The sequence below is a fragment of the Ovis canadensis genome, chromosome 15 (assembly GCF_042477335.2).
Source record: "Ovis canadensis isolate MfBH-ARS-UI-01 breed Bighorn chromosome 15, ARS-UI_OviCan_v2, whole genome shotgun sequence".
NCBI classification, from domain to species: Eukaryota; Metazoa; Chordata; class Mammalia; order Artiodactyla; family Bovidae; genus Ovis; species Ovis canadensis.
This window is the reverse complement of record NC_091259.1, coordinates 51,679,226-51,698,593: the sequence shown is the minus strand read 5'-3', so window position 1 is coordinate 51,698,593 and position 19,368 is coordinate 51,679,226. Positions and strand designations below refer to the sequence as shown.

The window sequence follows — 19,368 nt, the reverse complement described above, 5'->3', positions numbered from 1 at the left end:
ATTTCTTTTTAGAAAGGAAAATGACCAGAAGCAGATCACACTAAATAAATAAATAAAATGGAAGTTAAAAGAACACACATCTCAGCAGACTGTTGTAAGGAATAAAGACAATATGGATCAAGTGTCGAGCTCAGTCGCTAACACACAGTACTCAATCTTAGCTTGATAATAACTAATATCAACAAGGAGCTGCCTATTCAGAATAATCACTTGATAAACTAATTATAACAGTTTACCTCTGTCCTTTGATTCTAAACATTCAGGGTGGGAGGGGAGAAGTGTGAAAGGGCTAGTCACTCAGTCATGTCCAACTCTTTACAACGTCATGGACTGTAGCCCGCCAGGCTCCTCTGCTCATGGGATTCTCCCGGCAAGAATACTGGAGTGGGTTGCCATGCCCTCCTCCAGGGGATCTTCCCAACCTAGGGATCGAACCTGGGTCTCCTGCAATACAGGCACATTCTTTACTGTCTGAGCCAGGAGTCAGACATGACTTAGCGACTAACACACACACACACACACCCACACACACACACCCACACCCACACACCCAGGGGAGCACACACACACACACACACACGCCCCCAGGGGAGCCTGGTAAAGGAAAGGAGTAAATTAAATACAGTCATAAATTCTTTGCAGCTCACGCTATCAAAAGGTAGAGTCTACTCTTCTGCCCCTTGATTCTAGGCTGACCCTGTGATTTGCTTTGATGAACAGAATATGGTAGAAAATAAACCATCTCAGTTTAAAATCTGAGGCCTCAAGAAGCCTTGACATTTCCAACTTCACACACTTGGGGTTCTGCCCTGAGTCTGTCACATAAGAAAAACCAGTCTGGTTTTTCAGAGGAGGCCATGCACAGTGTCACTGTGGCCCCCCAACCACCACATGGGCCTGACACGCAGTGAGGTCATCTTGGAGCCAGTGAACCAGCTACATGAGCAAGCCCGGGGGAAGCCAGTAGAGGAACTGCTCAGCGAATGTACAAGAAATGTGAGAAATCACTGATTGTTCTAGGCCCCTAAGTCTTAGGGTGATTTGCTACAATACAATAGCAAAGTGATGTGGTGGGAAAGGCTGGGCTTGTGTGTAAGTGGCCCCCATCCCCACCCCAGTGCAGGACTGCTGTCCTGGGCCTCCCATCCCCATGCCTCTCTCCTGCACTTCCCTAGAGACCAGCTGCCAAGGGTTGCGTGTTCAGACTGCACCTCTCTCTCCCTTTCTCTCACTGCTCAAGACTCTGGCACTCTTCTGGGGGTCTCCCCCAAGCATTCCCTGGAAATGAAGCTAGCTCTGCAGTCCCAAGAATCAGCTTCCATCAGGGTTTGCTTCCCAGTTGAGGCAGCTTGGGAGAATCTTCACCTAGAGCACAGGATGGACGCGTGTGTCCTTGTGACAGTGAGTGCACACAGCAGGTGGCACCTCCGAGGCACGGATGGGAGAGTGTGCTCACTCTGGTCCTCAGTTTCACGCTCCAGTTGTTTCCCAATTCCTCACACTGAGGCTGGAAGTAAAAGCCACTCTCCCCTTGTTGCACAAGGAAAGACTACGGTCAAGAGAATGACAGTGCCAGGACCCAGGCTGCCTTAGGAAGCCAAGCACCTGAGAAAAGCCTCTTCTGGGGTCTGGTCTCCCGTTCTGCCATTGACAGGTTCCAGCTTCAGGTCTTCAGGGCTCCCAGGGCAGCTCATGGCCAACCTTCCCTGAACCCTGAGCAGGCGGACAAAGGAAGCCACCTAGTTGCCAGACCACAGTGTGCCAACCGTAACAGGCTTGAGATACACCTCAGCTCTTCGTCCATTCAGCCAGCATGTGCTGAGCACCCACTACACACCAGGTACTATTTTAGGCATCGAGGATCAGCAGAGACTAAAACTAGACAGTCTCTCTCTACAGGTTATAGTCTGGTAGAGGGACAGTATGGCTTTATTTGTCTTGAGTGAATAGACAATAAGCAAACCCATGCTGTGAGAGGGTTGTGGGGCCAGTGAAGGAGAATAAGGCAGGGTAAAGAGGCAGAGCTTAACAGTGGAGGAGATCAGGGGAGGCCCCTCTGCCAGGGACCATGAGAACAGAACCTTAAGGAAGTGAGCAATGTGTTTATCCAGGGGAGGAATGTTCCAGGCAAGAGGAGCAGGAAGGCAGAGGCTTGGGGCAACTGCATACTTACTGTATTCTGGGGGTAACCAAGGGGCCAGCGTGGCCAGAGTTGAGTGTGAAGAAGAGGAGTGGGCTGGAGATCAGTCAGAGGCACCAGAGAAGCCCATAGACCAACAGGAAGGCTGGGGCTTTACTCTGAGAAAGGAAGCTCTCAAAGGAGTGTGAGCTAAAGAATGACATGCTCTGATCATATCAGAAAATGAACTCTAGGGATGCAAGGTGGCCACAGTGAGATCATGTAAAGGCCACTGGAACAATCCACGCAAGAAGTTACTGTGGCGTGAACTAGAACGACAGCAGGACGGATGGATTTTTCTCCAGGGCTATGCCAATCAGATTGGCTGACAGAGTGGATAAGAGGTAACAGAGACAAAGGAAAGTCAAGGATGAATCATAGTTCTGGGCCTGAGCACCTGGTAGAAAGGAGTTGGGGTTATAAATTTCCATTCGGGATTTGTCAGTGGTGTACAGATATTATTTTAAAACCTCATGGCTAGATGAGAAGAGGAACTAAAGAGCCTCTTGATGAAAGTGAAAGAGGAGAGTGAAAAAGCTGGCTTAAAACTCAACATTCAGGAAAAGAAGATCACGGCATCCGGTCCCATCACCTCGTGGCAAATAGATGGGGAAACAATGACAGACTATTTTCTTGGGCTCCAAAATCACTGCAGATGGTGACTGCAGCTATGAAAGTAAAAGAAACTTTCTCTTTGGAAGAAAAGCTATGACAAACCTAGACAGCATATTAAAAAGCAGAGACATTACTTTGCCGACAAAAGTCTGCTAGTCAAAGCTATGGTTTTTCCAGTAGTCATGTATGGATGTGAGAGTTGGACTATAAAGAAAGCTGAGAGCTGAAGAATTGATGTTTTTTAACTGTGGTGTTGGAGAAAACTCTTGAGAGTCCCTTGGACAGAGAGGAAATCCAACCAGTCAATCCTAAAGCAAATCAGTCCTCAATATTCACTGGAAGGACTGATGCTGAAGCTGAAGCTCCAATACTTTGACCACCTGATGCAAAGAACAGACTCATTGGAAAAGGCCCTGATGCTGGGAAAGACTGAAGGCGGGAGGAGAAGGGGAGGACAGAGAATGAGATGGTTGGATGGCATCACCGATTCAAGGGATATGAGTCTGAGTAAGCTTCAGCAGTTGGTGATAGACAGGGAAGCCTGGTGTGCTGCCATCCTTGGGGTCACAGAGAGTCGGACACGACTGAGCGACTGAACTGACTGACGTGGCTAGATGGACCATCTAGGGAGTCAGGGTATCTAGGGAAGTCCAAGGGTTGAACCCTGGGGCATTCCAGCATTTCCAGCTCAGGTAGAGGAGGAACAGCTAGCGAAGGAAAACTGGGAAGAGCACGTAGTGAGGAAGGAAGGAAACCACGAGCTTTCCTGATGTCCTGAGACCTTTGAGAAACAGGGAGTGATCAGCTGAGCCAAATCTGCTAACAACTAAGCAAGGAAAAGACTGCAGAGTGACCCCTAATTCAGGTAGTCACTGTAACCTTAAGAAGAGAGACTCTGGTGGAGTTGTAGGAAGGGAAGACTGACTGGAAGGAAGTCAAGAAATTAAAGAGAAGGAATGGAGACAAGGAGCTCAGACAACTCTTTAAAAGGTTTCCCTAAAGGAGGAACAAGGAAATGAGGTGGTAATTGGAGGGGAATGTTGGGTACAGAGTGCATGTTTGTATCATGACCAGAATAATCCAGCGGAGAGTGAAACGCTGTTCAAGTAGGGCAAGCGCAGCCTGTGAGAACAGTGAGCAGTGAGCGGGCTTGAAGGGCTAGGGACCTCACGCCTACCTACGGGGTGGGGGGCTTGGACTGAAGAACCCCACTTGTTCTCATTCCCAGGCACCCAGACTTGAGTGTCTTCTCACACAATCTCATTCCTAGGCTGCTTTCTGCACCCTGGCTTTGACTCCTGTATATATTCCCAATTCATTCCTCAGACAAGGTCAGAGTTGTTCTTTCTTCCCTCTCCCTGAAGCATCTGATCCAGCTTCCTCCCCAGACTCAACGATGTACTCGATGCCTAAGACCTCAGATCTTCCCTCCCAGTGCCATCTCCACTGCTACCTGCTGCCTCCTTGATTCAGATCTTACCTTTCACTGGGACTATTAAAATAAGCTCTCAACATCCCTCTCTGCTTTTGGTCTTAATCCAGTTCCAAGGCCATCCTCTTGCCTCCTGATATCTTTCTAAACTACAAAACTCATCATGCTTCTAACTCCCCACTCTCCAAGGAATGAAAAGCAAATTCATGGGCATGAATCACAGGGACCGCATCATCCGGTCCCCATGTGTCCTCTATCATCTCATACTGTCTTTTCCTCCAAACAAATCTGCATCTCACACTTACTCACATCAAACTCCTTGCTTTTCACAACTCTAGGCCTTCACACATTGTCTGCTTTGCTGCGGTGCTGGCTTGTCCACTTACACATCTCTGTGGCCCCTCCATGGTATCTCTCTTGACACTATCCCCCTCATCCAGGTGGAGATGTGAGACTTGATGCCTCCACTGAGCCTGGAAAAAGTCTGACTTGGGACTTTGTAACATTTTATTGGACTGTACGGTTTCATCACCTGCCTCCCTCACTAGACTATGTACCAGTGAACCTACTTGAAGGTGGTGACAGTGTCTTGTTAACCCCAATATCCCCAGCTCTTTGCATGGCATCTAGAATTTAGTAGGAATTAATACATCCGTGCTGAATGACTAAATGAATGAATTAAAAAAAAAAAACGATTAAAACCTAGGTCACCTTATGACTCCCCAGGGTATTGTTCACAAATTTCCTCACCTCCCTCTTTGAGGCACATGACCCAAAGAACAACATAGAAACATACACAAAGCACTTAGTGCAGCCAAGCACGGCTGTCAGTCCCCAAAGCCTTCTCCTGCAAGGTAAAAATCGTACCCGAGGCCAAGAGTCCAGAGACCTGGGTTTTGCTCTTGTCCTGGATCCCTCACTTTCTGGATGTGCTCATGAGCAAAGTCACCTAAATTGTCTGAACCTCGGGCTCTTTGTCTATAACACAGTGGGAAACACTTGCTTTGAGCATCCTCACATACTAGCTGTGTGACTAAGGTGATGTAAACTTTAAAAGTGTTTGAACACCAATAACAGTTCCATGAAGACAGAAGAAACATAAAAGAGAAGTAAATACAAAACAGCTAAAGGACACTTAAGACTCTGATCTTACCACCACTTGCTCTTTACGCTAACATCTCGGAGCCCGTTCCCAGGAAGGCAGACACGGTGAAACTGGGCCCTGGTGCCACTGCCCCAGCCGCAGGCGGCCAGCTCTGCTGCTCAGCACAGACGTGGCCACCACACTGTGGCACAGGACTGGCCAAAACCAACATGACGGGAGAGGGACAGATACAAGGAAAGAGAAGAAAGAGAGAGAGAGGCAAAGGAAATGTAACAGAGGAATATAAGCGCACACACACAAATGTGTAAGACCAGTGAGTAGGACAGAAACGGCATCAACTAAGGTAGAGAATAAGAAACAAACGTAAAGAGAAAGCAGGGTGTGTGTGTGTGTGTGTGTGTGTGTGTGTGTACACGGACACACATGCACAGGCAGAAAGTGAGAGTTAAAGTGCAAAATACATGCCCTTCCCTCTGGCACTGTTTCACAAGAATATAACCCAGCCCTTGGGTTAGTGACCTGGGCCATTCTCCAGTAACATAGCAGGAAGTATTCATGACAAGGTACACAGTATATATTGTCAAGGTCACCCAGGGACTTTTTGGGAGGAAAGGCTGTCTTTAGCCCTTGATGATAAGACTGTTCTCAACTCAGCATGCTCTGGCCACAGAGCTCCTGAAGTATTAGTATCAGGAAGAGGACCAACTTGGGATAAGTTGGAGAAGGTTCTTGGAGTCCAGGAAATAGCCTCAGAGGTACTGAGATGGGCTGTGGGTACCATGACGTGGTAAAGAGCCTCTTGATGAAAGTGAAAGAGGAGAGTGAAAAAGCTGGCTTAAAGCTCTACGTTCACAAAACTAAGATCATGGCATATGGTCCCATCACTTCATGGCAAATAGATGGGGAAACAGTGGAAACAGTGGCTGACTTTACTTTTTTGGCTCCAAAATCACTGCAGATGGTGACTGCAGCCATGAAATTAAAAGATGCTTACTCCTTGGAAGAAAAGTTATGTCCAACCTAGACAGCATATTAAAAAGCAGAGACATTACTTTGCCAACAAAGGTCTGTCTAGTCAAGGCTATGGTTTTTCCAGTAGTCATGTATGGATGTGAGAGTTGGACTGTGAAGGCTGAGTGCCGAAGAATTGATGCTTTTGAACTGTGGTGTTGGAGAAGACTCTTGAGAGTCCCTTGGACTGCAAGGAGATCCAACCAGTCCATCCTAAAGGAGATCAGTCCTGGGTGTTCATTGGAAGGACTGATGTTGAAGCTGAAACTCCAATACTTTGCCCACCGGATGGAAAGAACTGACTCATTTGAAAAGACCCTGATATTGGGAAAGATTGAAGTTGGAAGGAGAAGGGGATGACAGAGGATGAGATGGTTGGATGGCATCACCGACTCAATGGACATGAGTCTGAGTAAACTCTGAGAGTTGGTGATGAACAGGGAGTCCTGGCATGCTGCAGTTCATGGGGTCACAAAGAGTCGGACATGACTGAGCAACTGAACTGAACTGAACCATGACGTGAGCCTGTCTGCAGGTGAAGGTTACTCAGGGCCCAGCTTCTACTATGCCTAGTACCTACTAAGCAGGTGTCTAACCTGCTCCCAAATGAAAGTGCCTTGGAGTTGGTCAACCACCATCCCAGGCCTGCTCAACTAAAGTGGGCCCTGTTGGCTCAGTGGGCAATGGTGTGCTCCCATCACTATGTGACCACCCCAGCTCTGGAGATGGCATGCTCACTGCACTCCCCCAGGACATATTCTGGGGTACTCAGAAGGAGAATAGGGAGGAGGCCTGCCAGAGTCCTATCTCCAAGTCTGGAAGCTTGTTCCCCAGGCCAGAGCAGGGGCTCAGCTCAGTAACTGACATCCCATTCTGAGACAGAAGTCAGAACGAGGCTGACACTCACATCTTGACCATCCTGCTCACAAAGTAGCTTCATCTCAAATGGCTGGAAGACCTCCAAAGGGTCCAGGACAGCCTCATCCTCCAAGTGGGGCTATACCTGGACCACCATGCACAGAGCCTCCTAAGTCATCCTTGGTTTGTCGGGGTAAGCAGAACGGTGAAGTGAAGTTGCTCAGTTGTGTCCGACTCTTTGCAACCCCATGGACTATAGCCCACCAGGCTCCTCCATCCATGGGATTTTCTAGGCTAGAGTACTGGAGTGGGTTGCCATTTCCTTCTTCAGGGGATCTTCCCGACCCAGGGATCAAACCCGGGTCTCCTGCATTGCAGGCAGATGCTTTACCATCTGAGCCACCAGGGAATCCAGTAACTGAGCACAAACTGAGTCACCTTTCCACCTCCAGGAAGCACATGTATCTGCCTGTCACCTGGCTCATTTCTGCAGAAGCACAAAGAGGAATGGTGAGCTCTCCTCTGGGAGGGAATCAATCCCTAGCCCTCTGTGAAGTAGCAGCACTGAATAGAGAGTATTTACCAGACATAAGCCATCTCTGAGACAGGTGAAAAATGATGCCTTATGGGAACGTCCCTAATGCCCTAGTCTAGCAAAAATGGAACTGCCATATAAAGCAGAACCAGGCACCATCCAAAGCCAAGAGGGAGAAAAATGTTCCAGGAAAACCTGCTAACGATATTTGTGATGGCTTTAAAACACAGTACCCAAATGACATGCCTGCTGTCAAAATGACCCCTAATCTTGAATCTGGGCTCTGAGATTGCTTGACCAGTAGAATATGGTAGAGATGAACGTGCACCACTTTTCAGGCCCAGGTCCCAGGAAACCAACAGCTTCTGCTTCCAGTCGCCCAGGCTGTGAGGAAGCCCAGGTCACGTGGAGAGGGTGTTCTGACTGACAATCCCAGCTGGGGTCCCAGCAACAGGCAGCATCAACCCCCCAGACGTGTGAGATCAGACGACTCCAGGAGACACCAGCCCCTAGCCACTGGGTCGTCCTAAGCCTTGAAGTCTTTCCAGCTGAGGTTCCAGACATCATGAGCAGCAGCAGACATGCGTGCAGTCTCTGTCTGAAACCAGCTCATCTACAGAGTCTATGGGCATAATAACACGGCTGTTTGACACTATGAAATCTGCGGTGGTTATGTGCCAATAGACAACGGGCACTAATTTTGGTACCGAGAAGTGGAGCGCTGTTGAAACGAAAACCTGGAACACTGACTGTGCGACTGAGGCATGGCTACTGGGGGTGGCGGTTAAGACAAAATAAAGAAAATGTTAGAAGCTAGAGGTGAGGGGACCTCATAATATTGAAAAGTTAGGTAATTCCGTCACCTGTGGTAACATGGAAAATAAATGAGATGAACTAGCCAAAGGCATTTCCAGGCAGAGTGCTGAAGGTGCCATTTGACTCCTTCTAACTGTCACTAAGGAAAGAGAAAAGAGATGAGCCAAACAAGAAGTGTTCAGTTTTCCAGCAAAATTTAAAGGAAACATAAATGACAAAGGGCTTTCAGAGTTAGAAAATAAAACTTGTTTCAGTCTCTATTCCTAGGCAATAAAAAATTCTCAAATTAGGAAATGGCTTCCAGACTGCGGTAACAGTCACACTCTGTGGGCCTGTCTGTAAACTCATCAAACCGAAAACTTTAAATTGGATAGTTTATAATGCTTTAATTATCCCTCAATAAATCTTCAGAAAAAAATCTAGAGTGGGGCTGCAAGATGCTTTGTCAAGACCTAAAAAATATTTAAAGTGCTGCGTCATTGAATCTTTTTGTTTTTTTTTTTCCCTGTGGAACATTTTTAAATTCTTCATTGAATTTGTTAAAATATTGTTTCTTTTTTTTTTAATGTTTTGGCTTTTTGGTGGTGAGGCATGTAGGGTCTTAGCTCCCCGATCAGGGACTAAACCCATACTTCCTGCACTGGAAGGTGAAGTTTTAACCACTGGACTGCCCGGGAAGTCCTGGCCTCATTGACTCTTACAGGCAAAAGGCCTTCTAAGGATCTTAAGGATGAGCCATGCAGATCCTCTAAATAATAAAGCTTTCGAGACTCTTAAGAACCATTGTCCCATAGCAATCTCACCAGGAAAAATCCACTTATTCACCTGAGGAGGTACTAAAAGTGCCACTCGGAGACTCTGAACCAAGGGTTCTAAGAATGAATACAGATGGGGAGGGAAATCCTTCCGAGCTAAGTGGTCAGGAAAAGCCCTGCAGGAAATAACATCTGTATCCAGACTGGTAGAACTGTCAGGTTTTGTACGAGCACAGTGAAGGATAAAAGCAGAAACAAACATCAGGGCTTCTAGGGAAAGCCTTTCCAACCAGGTCGAGTTTGATGGTGTCATAGATGACAGTAGTTTCTGAGCAGGGAGAGCCCAGTTGTATTTACAGGGAGATGAATGTGATGGTAAAATAAAATAACAGAAGGAGCAGGAGAGCTAGGCGTGCATTCTTCCCATTAGCTTTGTATCCTTGAGGAGTACCTCCTCTTCTCTGGGTTTGTTGCCCAAACTATCAAACAAGTGGCTGAGACCAAATGAGCTCTAAGGTTCCTTTTCTTCTCTCTTTCTCAGAGTTAGTGGACTAAATGGAAAGGGAATCCAAAGTTAACAAGACCTGCACTGGTCACCCACTTGTTTGATAGTTTGGGAAGCAGACACAGAGAAGAGGAGGTACTCCCCAAGGATACAAAACTAATAGGGGCAAGAACACACACTTAGCTCTCCCACTCATACTGTGGGTGTGTGTGTGCTAAGTTGCTTTGGTCAGGTCTGACTCTTTACGGCCCTATGGACCGCAGGTTGCCAGGTTCCTCTGTCCATGGGATTCTCCAGGCAAGAATACTGGAGTGCGTTCCCATGCCCTCCTCCGTGGGATCTTCCTGACCCAGGGATTGAACTCAAGTCTCTTATGTTTCCTGCATTTGTAGGCAGGTTCTTTACCACTAGCACCACTGGGGAAGCCCTATTCAGTTTAGTTCAGTCACTCAGTCATGTCCAACTCTTTGCAACCCCATGGACTGCAGCACACCAGGCCTCCATGTCCATCACCAATTCCTGGAGCTGACTCAAACTCATGTCCATCAAGTCAGTAATGCCATCCAACCATCTCATCCTCTGTTGTCCCCTTCTCCTCCTGCCTTCAATCTTTCCCAGCATCAGGGTCTTTTCAAATGAGCCAGTTCTTCTCATCAGGTGGCTAAAGTGTTGGAGTTTCAGCTTCAGCATCAGTCCTTCCAATGAATATTCAGGACTGATTTCTTTTAGGATGGACTGGTTGGATTTCCTTGCAGCTCAAGGGACTCTCAAGAGTCTTCCCCAATACCACAGTCCAAAAACATCAATTCTTCAGTGCTCAGATTTCTTTATAGTCCAACTCTCACATCTACACATGACTACTGGAAAAACCAAAGCTTTGACTAGACAGACCTTTGTTGGCAAAGTAATGTCTCTGCTTTTTAATATCCTAAGTTGATCATAACTTTTCTTCCAAGGAGCAAGTTTATTTTAATTTCATGGCTATAGTCACCATCTGCAATGATCTTGGAGCCCCCCAAAAATAAAGTCTCTCACTGTTTCCATTGTTTCCCCATCTATTTGCCATGAAGTGATGGGACCAGATGCCATGATCTTAGTTTTCTGAATATTGAGTTTTAAGCCAACTTTTTCACTCTCCACTTTCACTTTCATCAAAAGGCTCTTTAGTTCTTCGCTTTCTGCCATAAGTGTGATGTCATCTGCATATCTGAGGTTATTGATATTTCTCCCAACAATCTTGATTCCAGCTTGTGCTTCATCCAGCCTGGCATTTCACATGTACGCTGCATATAAGTTAAATAAGCAGGGTGACAATATACAGCCTTGACATACTCCTTTCCTGATTTGGAACCAGTCTGTTGTTTCATGTTCAGTTCTAACTGTTGCTTCTTGACCTGCATACAGAGGCAGGTCAGGTGGTCTGGTATTCCCATCTCTTTCAGAATTTTCCATAGTTTGTTGTGATCCACACAGTCAAAGGCTTTGGCATAGTCAATGAAGCAGAAGCAGATGTTTTTCTGGAACTCTTGCTTTTTCAGTGATCCAACAGATGTTGCCGATTTCATCTCTGGTTTCTCTGCCTTTTCTAAATCTAGCTTAAAAATCTGGTTCACACACTGTTAAAGCCTGGCTTGGAGAATTTTGAGCATTACTTTGTCAGCATATGAGATGAATGCAATTGTGTGGTAGTTTGAACATTCTTTGGCATTGCCTTTCTTTGGGATTGGAATGAAAACTGACTTTTCCAGTCCCATGGCCACTGCTGAGTTTTCCAAATTTGCTGGCATATTGAGTGCAGCACTTTCACAGCATCATCTTTTAGGATTTGAAACAGCTCAACTGGAATTCCATCACATCCACTAGCTTTGTTCATAGTGATGCTTCCTAAGGCCCACTTGACTTCACACTCCAGGATGCCTGGCTCTAGGTGAGTGATCACACCATTGTGGTTATCTGGATCTTGAAGATCTTTTTTGCATAGTTCTTCTCTGTATTCTTGCTACCTTTTAATATCTTCTGCTTCTGTTAGTTCCATACCATTTCTGTCCTTTATTGTGCTCATCTTTGCATGAAATGTTCCCTTGTATCTCTAATTTTCTTGAAGAGATCTCTAGTCTTTCCCATTCTATTGTTTTCCTCTTATTTCTTTGCACTGATCACTGAGGAAGGCTTTCTTATCTCTCCTTGCTATTCTTTGAAACTCTGCATTCAAATGGGTATATCTTTCCTTTTTTCCTTTGCCTTTCACTTCTCTTCTTTTCACAGCTATTTGTAAGGCCTCCTCAGACAACCATTTTGCCTTTTTGCATTTCTTTTTCTTGAGAATGGTCTTGATCACTGCCTCCTGTATAATGTCACAAACCTCCATCCACAGTTCATCAGGCACTCTGTCTATCAGAACTGATTCCTTGAATCTATTTGTCACTTCTACTGTATAATCATAAGGGATTTGATTTAGGTCATACCTGAATGGTCTAGTGGTTTTCCCCACTTTCTTCGATTTAAGTCTGAATTTGGCAATAAGGAGTTCATGATCTGAGCTATAGTCAGCTCCAAGTCTTGGTTTTGCTGACTGTATAGAGCTTCTCCATCTTTGGCTGCAAAGACTATAATCAATCTGATTTCGGTACTGACCATCTGGTGATGTCCATGTGTAGAGTCTTCTCTTGTGTTGTTGGAAGAGGGTGTTTGTTACGATCAGTGCGTTCTCTTGGCAAAACTGTTAGCCTTTGCCCTGCTTCATTTTGTACTCCAAGGCCAAATTTGCCCGTTATTCCAGGTGTTTCTTGACTTCCTATTTTTACATTCCAGTCCCCTATAATGAAAAGGACATCTTTTTTGGGTGTTAGTTCTAGAAGGTCTTGTAGGTCTTCATAGAATCGTTTAACTTCAACTTCTTCAGCATTACTGATTGGGACACAGACTTGGATTACTGTGATATTGAATGGTTTGCCTTGGAAACAGAGATCATTCTGTCATTTTTGAGACTGCATCCAAGTACTGCATTTCAGACTCTTTTGTTGACTATGATGGCTACTCCATTTCTTCTAAGGGATTCCTGCCCACAGTAGTAGATATAATGATCATCTGAGTTAAATTCACCCATTCCAGTCCATTTTAGCTTGCTGATTCCCAGCATGTCAATGTTCACTCCTACCATCTCCTGTTTGACCATTTCCAATTTGCCTTGATTCATGGACCTAACATTCCAGGTTCCTATGCAATATTGCTCTTTACAGCATCATACTTTACTTTCATCACCAGTCACATCCACAACTGCATGTTGTTTTGCTTTGGCTCCATCTCTTCATTCTTCCTGGAGTTATTTCTCCACTGGTCTCCAGTAGGATACTGGGCACCTACCAACCTGGGGAGTGGGAAGCCCTATTACCCGGCCATAAAAGGAATGCATTTGACTCAGTTCTAATAAGGTAGATGAACCTAGAGCCTACTCTACAGAGAGACGTTAAGTCAGAAAGAGAAAAACAAATATCGTATATTAACGCATATATATATGGAATCTAGAAAGATGGTACGGATGAACCTATGTGCAGGGCAGCAGTGGAGACACACACAGAGAACACACTTGTGGACACAGAGGGTAGGAGAGGGTGGGACGAATTGAGAGAGTAGCATTGAAACATGCACATCACCACATGTAAAATTAGATAAGCAGTGGCAATTTGCTATATTACGTAGGGAGCTCAAATCCAGTGCTCTGCGATGACCTAGTGGGTGGAATAGGGTGGGGTGTGGGAGGGAATTTCAAGAAGCGGGGGGACATACGTATACCTATGGCTGATTTATGTTGATATAGGCAGAAATCAACACAATGATGTAAAACAATTATAAATAAATTTTTAAAAACTAAGTTAATAAGACCTATTATAAAAGAACTCAAATAGCACATAGCCTATGCTCTATGAGGCTGATCTCACAGCCATCTAGACAACTGGTCAACAGTCTTCTGGATACCGGGTATCGTTCCAGGCTTGGAAAAGACAGAAAAAAGTCAAAGTCCTTGACCCCAAGAAATCTATACTTCTATAGTCACCCAAGTTTCCCACACGTACAGCCAGAGGTGAGGTTCCTAAAAGACAATACCAATAGCTTGTATTTTTCAGTCACAATGACCTGCACGCTGGAGTTTCACAGTAAAGAAGCTGTTGAGGAAATCAGCAGGCGTGACAAGTCTTCTGAGAACAGCCCCTGCTGCCTCAGGGGCGGTTTACAAGTCTTACAGCACAAGTGAAATCTCCTGAGAGCACCAAGTGGCAAAGTTTACCCCATCGAGATGGCTGAACTAGCTCTCAATACAACAGTTTTTGTTTGCAAGTCACTGAGCTGCTTCTAGTCTCACCCAGGTCATCAGTACCAACATCATAAAGCCTGACCTCTAGAATTCAGAGGAGCTTTGAGAATCTCACCTCCCACCCCCAGAAATGGATGCAGCCAAATCTAAATAAGCTGGAGGGGGAGCAGCCCGTGGGAAGGGAAAGCAGCTAAGGGTGAAGCATCATGCCCCTCTGGCCTCACTAACAAAGAGAAAGGGAAGCTTGCTCCAGGAGACCCAAACATAGTAAAGAACAGAACTCTGGTGGTCAAATGAAAGGTTGATTTCCTCCTCCTATATATCTTACCAAACCAAGAATGGGCTATAAAGGAAAAGGAAGATAATAAACAAAACACCCATAAAAAGCTAATAATACAATGGAATCTAGGATCTTTAACCCAAACTAGCTCAGTGGTGGCACCAGGTGAGGTCTTATTCAAATTAAGGATAGAGCCTTGAAAATACCTATCTCGGCACTTCCTTAGGGTACCATCTGCCCTTCCCCACCGGTTTTCCATGCCCCAAAGTACCCCTGCCCCCAAAGTTAGATACAAAGGCTTCTCCATATCATCAGGTTCCTTTGCCTCCATGTGGATGATGTGGACAGAGATCCCTAAAGCCGCCAGGGCTCCAAGGCCCCAGCACCCCTGCACTCCCCAACCAGTCACACCTGAGAGTCTTTTCTCACTGGCACTCCTGAATGGGCAATGATTAAAGGGCCCCAGGTCCCAGGCAACTGTCTATTAGAAGGTCCGACTAAAAAATCTGGGTGCCAACGTCATCGATCCAAACTGTAAATGCCTTGAAAAAAAGAAAATGGATCCTTCCTTTGTGTCCCTCACACAAAGTGTCCACCACAGAGCCTGGCACCTAGAAGGAGAGCCCTCAGGGTTGCCTGTCAAATTCCTAGATGAACTGGTGACTTACTGCCCTACTCGGCCCAAAGAACAGCCCCAGATGCGACTGCGGGTGGAGGCAGCCACCAGATGACACCGCCAGATGACAACTGTGATCTAACAACTACAGCCCAGCAGTAGCCTCTGAGACAGGCCTGTGACTCCACGCCAAAACCCGAGGAAAGTAGGGAGGGAAGTGGAAATGCGGCAGGAAGGAAGGGAAGTGAAGGCTAAGAAGGGAGAAAGGCTTTTTTTAGGCACATCAGAGACTCAGATATTTACAAGTACCATCCATCATGTTACGACAGCAAGCATGCTGAGAAGCTAAAGGAAGAGGGATTTCTAAAAATGTATAAAACATGTAGGGCTGTACTCCAAATAGAAACTAGGGTGCCTGTCAGCAGTTCTGATTCAGCTTTGTGACTTTATGTAAACAATGCATCTCCCATCCCACCCACCCAAGAAGCGGAAATCAGAAGAAGAAACAAATACTTAAAGGAGCTGAGGGCTGCTGGGTACGGTAATTTTTAATTCAGGTTCTAAGTATACTATTTCTTTTAACTTAAGAATAAAACAGTAAAATCACAAATAGTGCTTCTTTCACCCCTACAGTCTCATATAAAAAAGACGGGGACCTTCGCTGCCAGTCTCCACCTGCCAACTCACATTCACACTGCAAAGGAGAAAATGCCCTGACTGGCCAGAGCCCGCCAAGTTGTTCCCAAGAAGCAGTTCACGGGGGACAAAGAGTCTAGGACCCAGGCCTGTTTCTGCCTCAGCCACCAACATGCCCTGGGAGAGTTCGGTTTTTCTATCGGCTTTACCCATGAGGTTGCTGGTCCCTGCCATCCTCAGCCTCACCCCGTTCAGGAAAGCAAGTACACCAGCAACTGTAGTCCAGGTTAGAGAGAGTAGGTGGGCAGAGGGTCTCCTTACCGCTCTTGTTGCTACAGAGCAGATAAGTCAATTTGTCTATCTGAGCCCCAAACGCTTACGTATTTAACACGTCAGAACCAACCAGTTTCCATTTAGTTGGTACAGTCCATCCAGACCATTTCCACTGGGACCAAACTCTGCACGTATGGTATACAGAATTCTTCTTGCCTCCTTCAACTCCAGCCACTCCCCAGGGCTACAGCCTGTGCCCCTCTCTACCAACCACACCTGGATTCCAGCTCTGAAGGAACCAAACATCTACCACAACCTCTGGGTAGACCTGAGTATGTGCCACTCCACCGGACTCAGTCTGGCACTGCACAGTCCCGCCCTCCAGGAGGCCACGAGCCCGATCCCCATCTAAGAGGAACATCCTTCTCACAGCTACCCATTCCAGCAGCTGAGGTTCCAAAGCCAGACCCATCCAGCTGAGATTCAGATGAAGGGGCTATGAAAGGTATGTGGCTTTAGCAAAAGAAGTTCTTCAAGGAAATCAGCATCTAGCCTAGGCCAAGACCTGAGAAGCCCTGGTGACAGTTGTACCTTTAATTGCCAGCTCTGGAAGCTTCTATCCCATTGCAGAGACGGAGCTAATATTTAATAAGTTTTTTTTTTTTTCCTAGGCACTATGCTAAGCACTGACATTATCATCTCATTTAATCCTCAAGGAAACTCTGGGAGACAGAGTACTATTATTATTTTATAGATGAGGAAGCAAAATTCTAAAATGCCCTGAGATCTCACTGTTTGGTCAGTGGTTAAAGTTTGGCCCAGATGATTCACCTGGATGACTGTCAGAATCATGAGGATAACCACACACACTTGGCAGCAGTCCTGTCCAGGACACAGGGTGTTAGGTGTCCTTTGATTCTACCCTCCACTGAGCTCCACTCCCCCAGGCAGTGTTCCCCGACTCACCTGCTCAGAGTCCCCCGAGGGGCCTTAGTGCCTCCAGCTCCGTGGGTGATGCTGGAATTCTTGTTGGCAGTCATGGTCATTTCTGCTCTCTGCAAACACAGAGCCCTGCAAAGAAGACAAGACCAATCAGCCAAGTTTCCATGGGTAGCCCAAAGCACCTCAAACATTCCCAGATGACCTCCAGAACTGCCAGCAGGGTTTCTGCGGTGGGAGCGGGAACCACTTTCCCACATATATTTAATTTCATCTGTTACAGCTTGTGGGCCTCAAGGCTTCCCTGATCTGGGTTGGGGAAAGGTCTGTGAGCTAACAAATAACTTCTCACTTCACACAAAATGATTTTTAAAACTCCATTCCCATCCAGCTTCTTCTCGTTACTGAAGTTAGAGTTTCCCAACTTTCTGGCATGCCATACAGCCCTTATGAATTTTGCCATATTTGTATACTTCCTGAACAATCATTTATTCAGTATTTTTCTTGAATCAACTTGAAACTGATGAACTGGTCTTAACTCCATTCTAAACAATTAACCACTGACAAATATTTACTGAGTACCAATTTCCTGGACACTGCCATCAGCAAAGAGTAAACCCAAGTCTCTGCTCTCAGGGAGCTACATCCTAGCAGAGGGAAACAGACAATAAGCAGCCACATTTCACATGTGTGATATGTAAGTGTATGCCTGTGTGTAATATGTATAGTGGTAAGTGGTAGGAAGGAAAAATGAAGCAAGGTAGAGGAAAAGGAAAGAAGATGTGCCATTTTAAACAAATGTCAGGGAAGAACATCCTAATAAAGTGACACCTGAGTCAACACCATAAAATTACGAGCTATCATATTTTTAACACCCATTAAAATAAAATTAATATGCTTTAAAGTATTTAAGAACTACAAAGTGAAAAATGTTGTATATGTACCATATACAATTAGCTAATATCATATAAAGTTGTTTTATGCTAAAATAATGAAGAAAAAGGTTAAAACTTAAGGGTACATCCAGACGGGAAAAGAAAAAGTAAAATTATCTCATATTTGCAGATGATACAATCATGCTTGTAGAAAATCATAACATTTCCACTAAAACACCGTTAAACTAATATATAATGTCAAGCATGCTTGTAGGATATAAGGTAATACTTAAAGAATCAATTTCTTTCTACACACTAGCAATGAACAATCTAAATACAAAATCAAGAAAAACAATTCCATTAATAATGGCAGCTTTCCAGGTGGTGCTAGTGATAAAGAACCCACCTAACAATGCAAGGCTTCCCTGGTGGCTCAGAGGTTAAAGCATCTGCCTGCAATGCTGGAGACTGGAGTTCGATCCGTGGGTCGGGAAGATCCCCCGGAGAAGGAAATGGCAACCCACTCCAGTACTCTTGCCTGGAGAATCCCATAGAGGGAGGAGCCTGGTGGGCTACAGTCCTCGGGGTCACACAGAGTCAGACTGAGCAAGTTCACTCTAATTTGATGGGCCATGTTCCCGAGTTATTCACACCCTCCCCTCTCTTCTGTCTCTGACATTGCCTTCTCAGATGATGGCCTTACTTCCATACTCCATTCATGACATGATCAGAACATCCACCACTCCTCGCACGTCTACCCTCTCTCCAGCATTTCTGTGCATTTATTCCGGACACAACTGAGTGACTCCACTTTCACTTTTCACTTTACCAATGCAAGTAGACATAAGAGACTCGAGTTAAATCTCTGGGTCAGAAAGATCCCCTGAAGGAGGGCATGGCAACCCACTCCAGTATTCTTGCCTGGAGAATCCCATGGACAGAGAAACCTGGCAGGCTACAGTCCATGGGGTCACAAAGAGTCAGACACAACTGAAGCAACTTAGTATGCGGCACAATAATAGCAGCAAAAAGACTAAAATACTTAGGAAGAGATTTAACAAAAGAAGTGCAAGACTTACACACTGCAAACTGCAAAACATCATTGACAGAAAGTAAAGAAGACATAAATTAATAGAAAGACATCCCATGTTCACAATCAGAAAACTCAAAGTTGTTAAGATGGCAGTATTCCCCAAATTGATCTACAGATTGAATCGAATATCCATCAACTGCAGAAAGTGACACTGGTTCTAAAATTTTATGGCAGTGCCAGGGACCTAGAGCAGTCAAAAGAACCATGGAAATGAAGAATAAACTTAAAAGACTCGGATTTCCCAATTTCAAAATACTACAAAGCCATAATAATCAAGACAGTGTACACAGATGTAAGAATAGAAATAGAAATCAACAGAACAGAATTGAGAAATAAACTCATACACTAATGGTCAGCTGATTTCAACAAGGATGATAAGAAGATAGTTGAACAGGGGAAGAAGAGTCTTTTCAACAAACGATGCTCAGACAACTGTGTATTTGTATATAAAGAATAAAGCAGGACACTTACCCTGATATTATACAAAAAAAAAGTAAAAATGGATCAAGAACTAAATTTAAGAATTAAAATTA

General features: G+C 45.3%; 1 protein-coding gene across 17 annotated transcripts in view; it reads right to left on the bottom strand.

The window, feature by feature from the left end:
- DENND2B (DENN domain containing 2B) overlaps positions 1-19,368 on the bottom strand; it is a 167,496-nt gene that overhangs the window by 43,104 nt on the left and 105,024 nt on the right. For all 17 annotated transcript variants that reach the window (XM_069554462.1, XM_069554473.1, XM_069554466.1 and 14 more), the window contains one exon: positions 16,895-16,999. In XM_069554462.1, coding sequence (XP_069410563.1) covers positions 16,895-16,974 — 80 coding nt within the window. In that variant the 5' untranslated portion in view covers positions 16,975-16,999. The remainder of the gene's footprint in view (positions 1-16,894; positions 17,000-19,368) is intronic.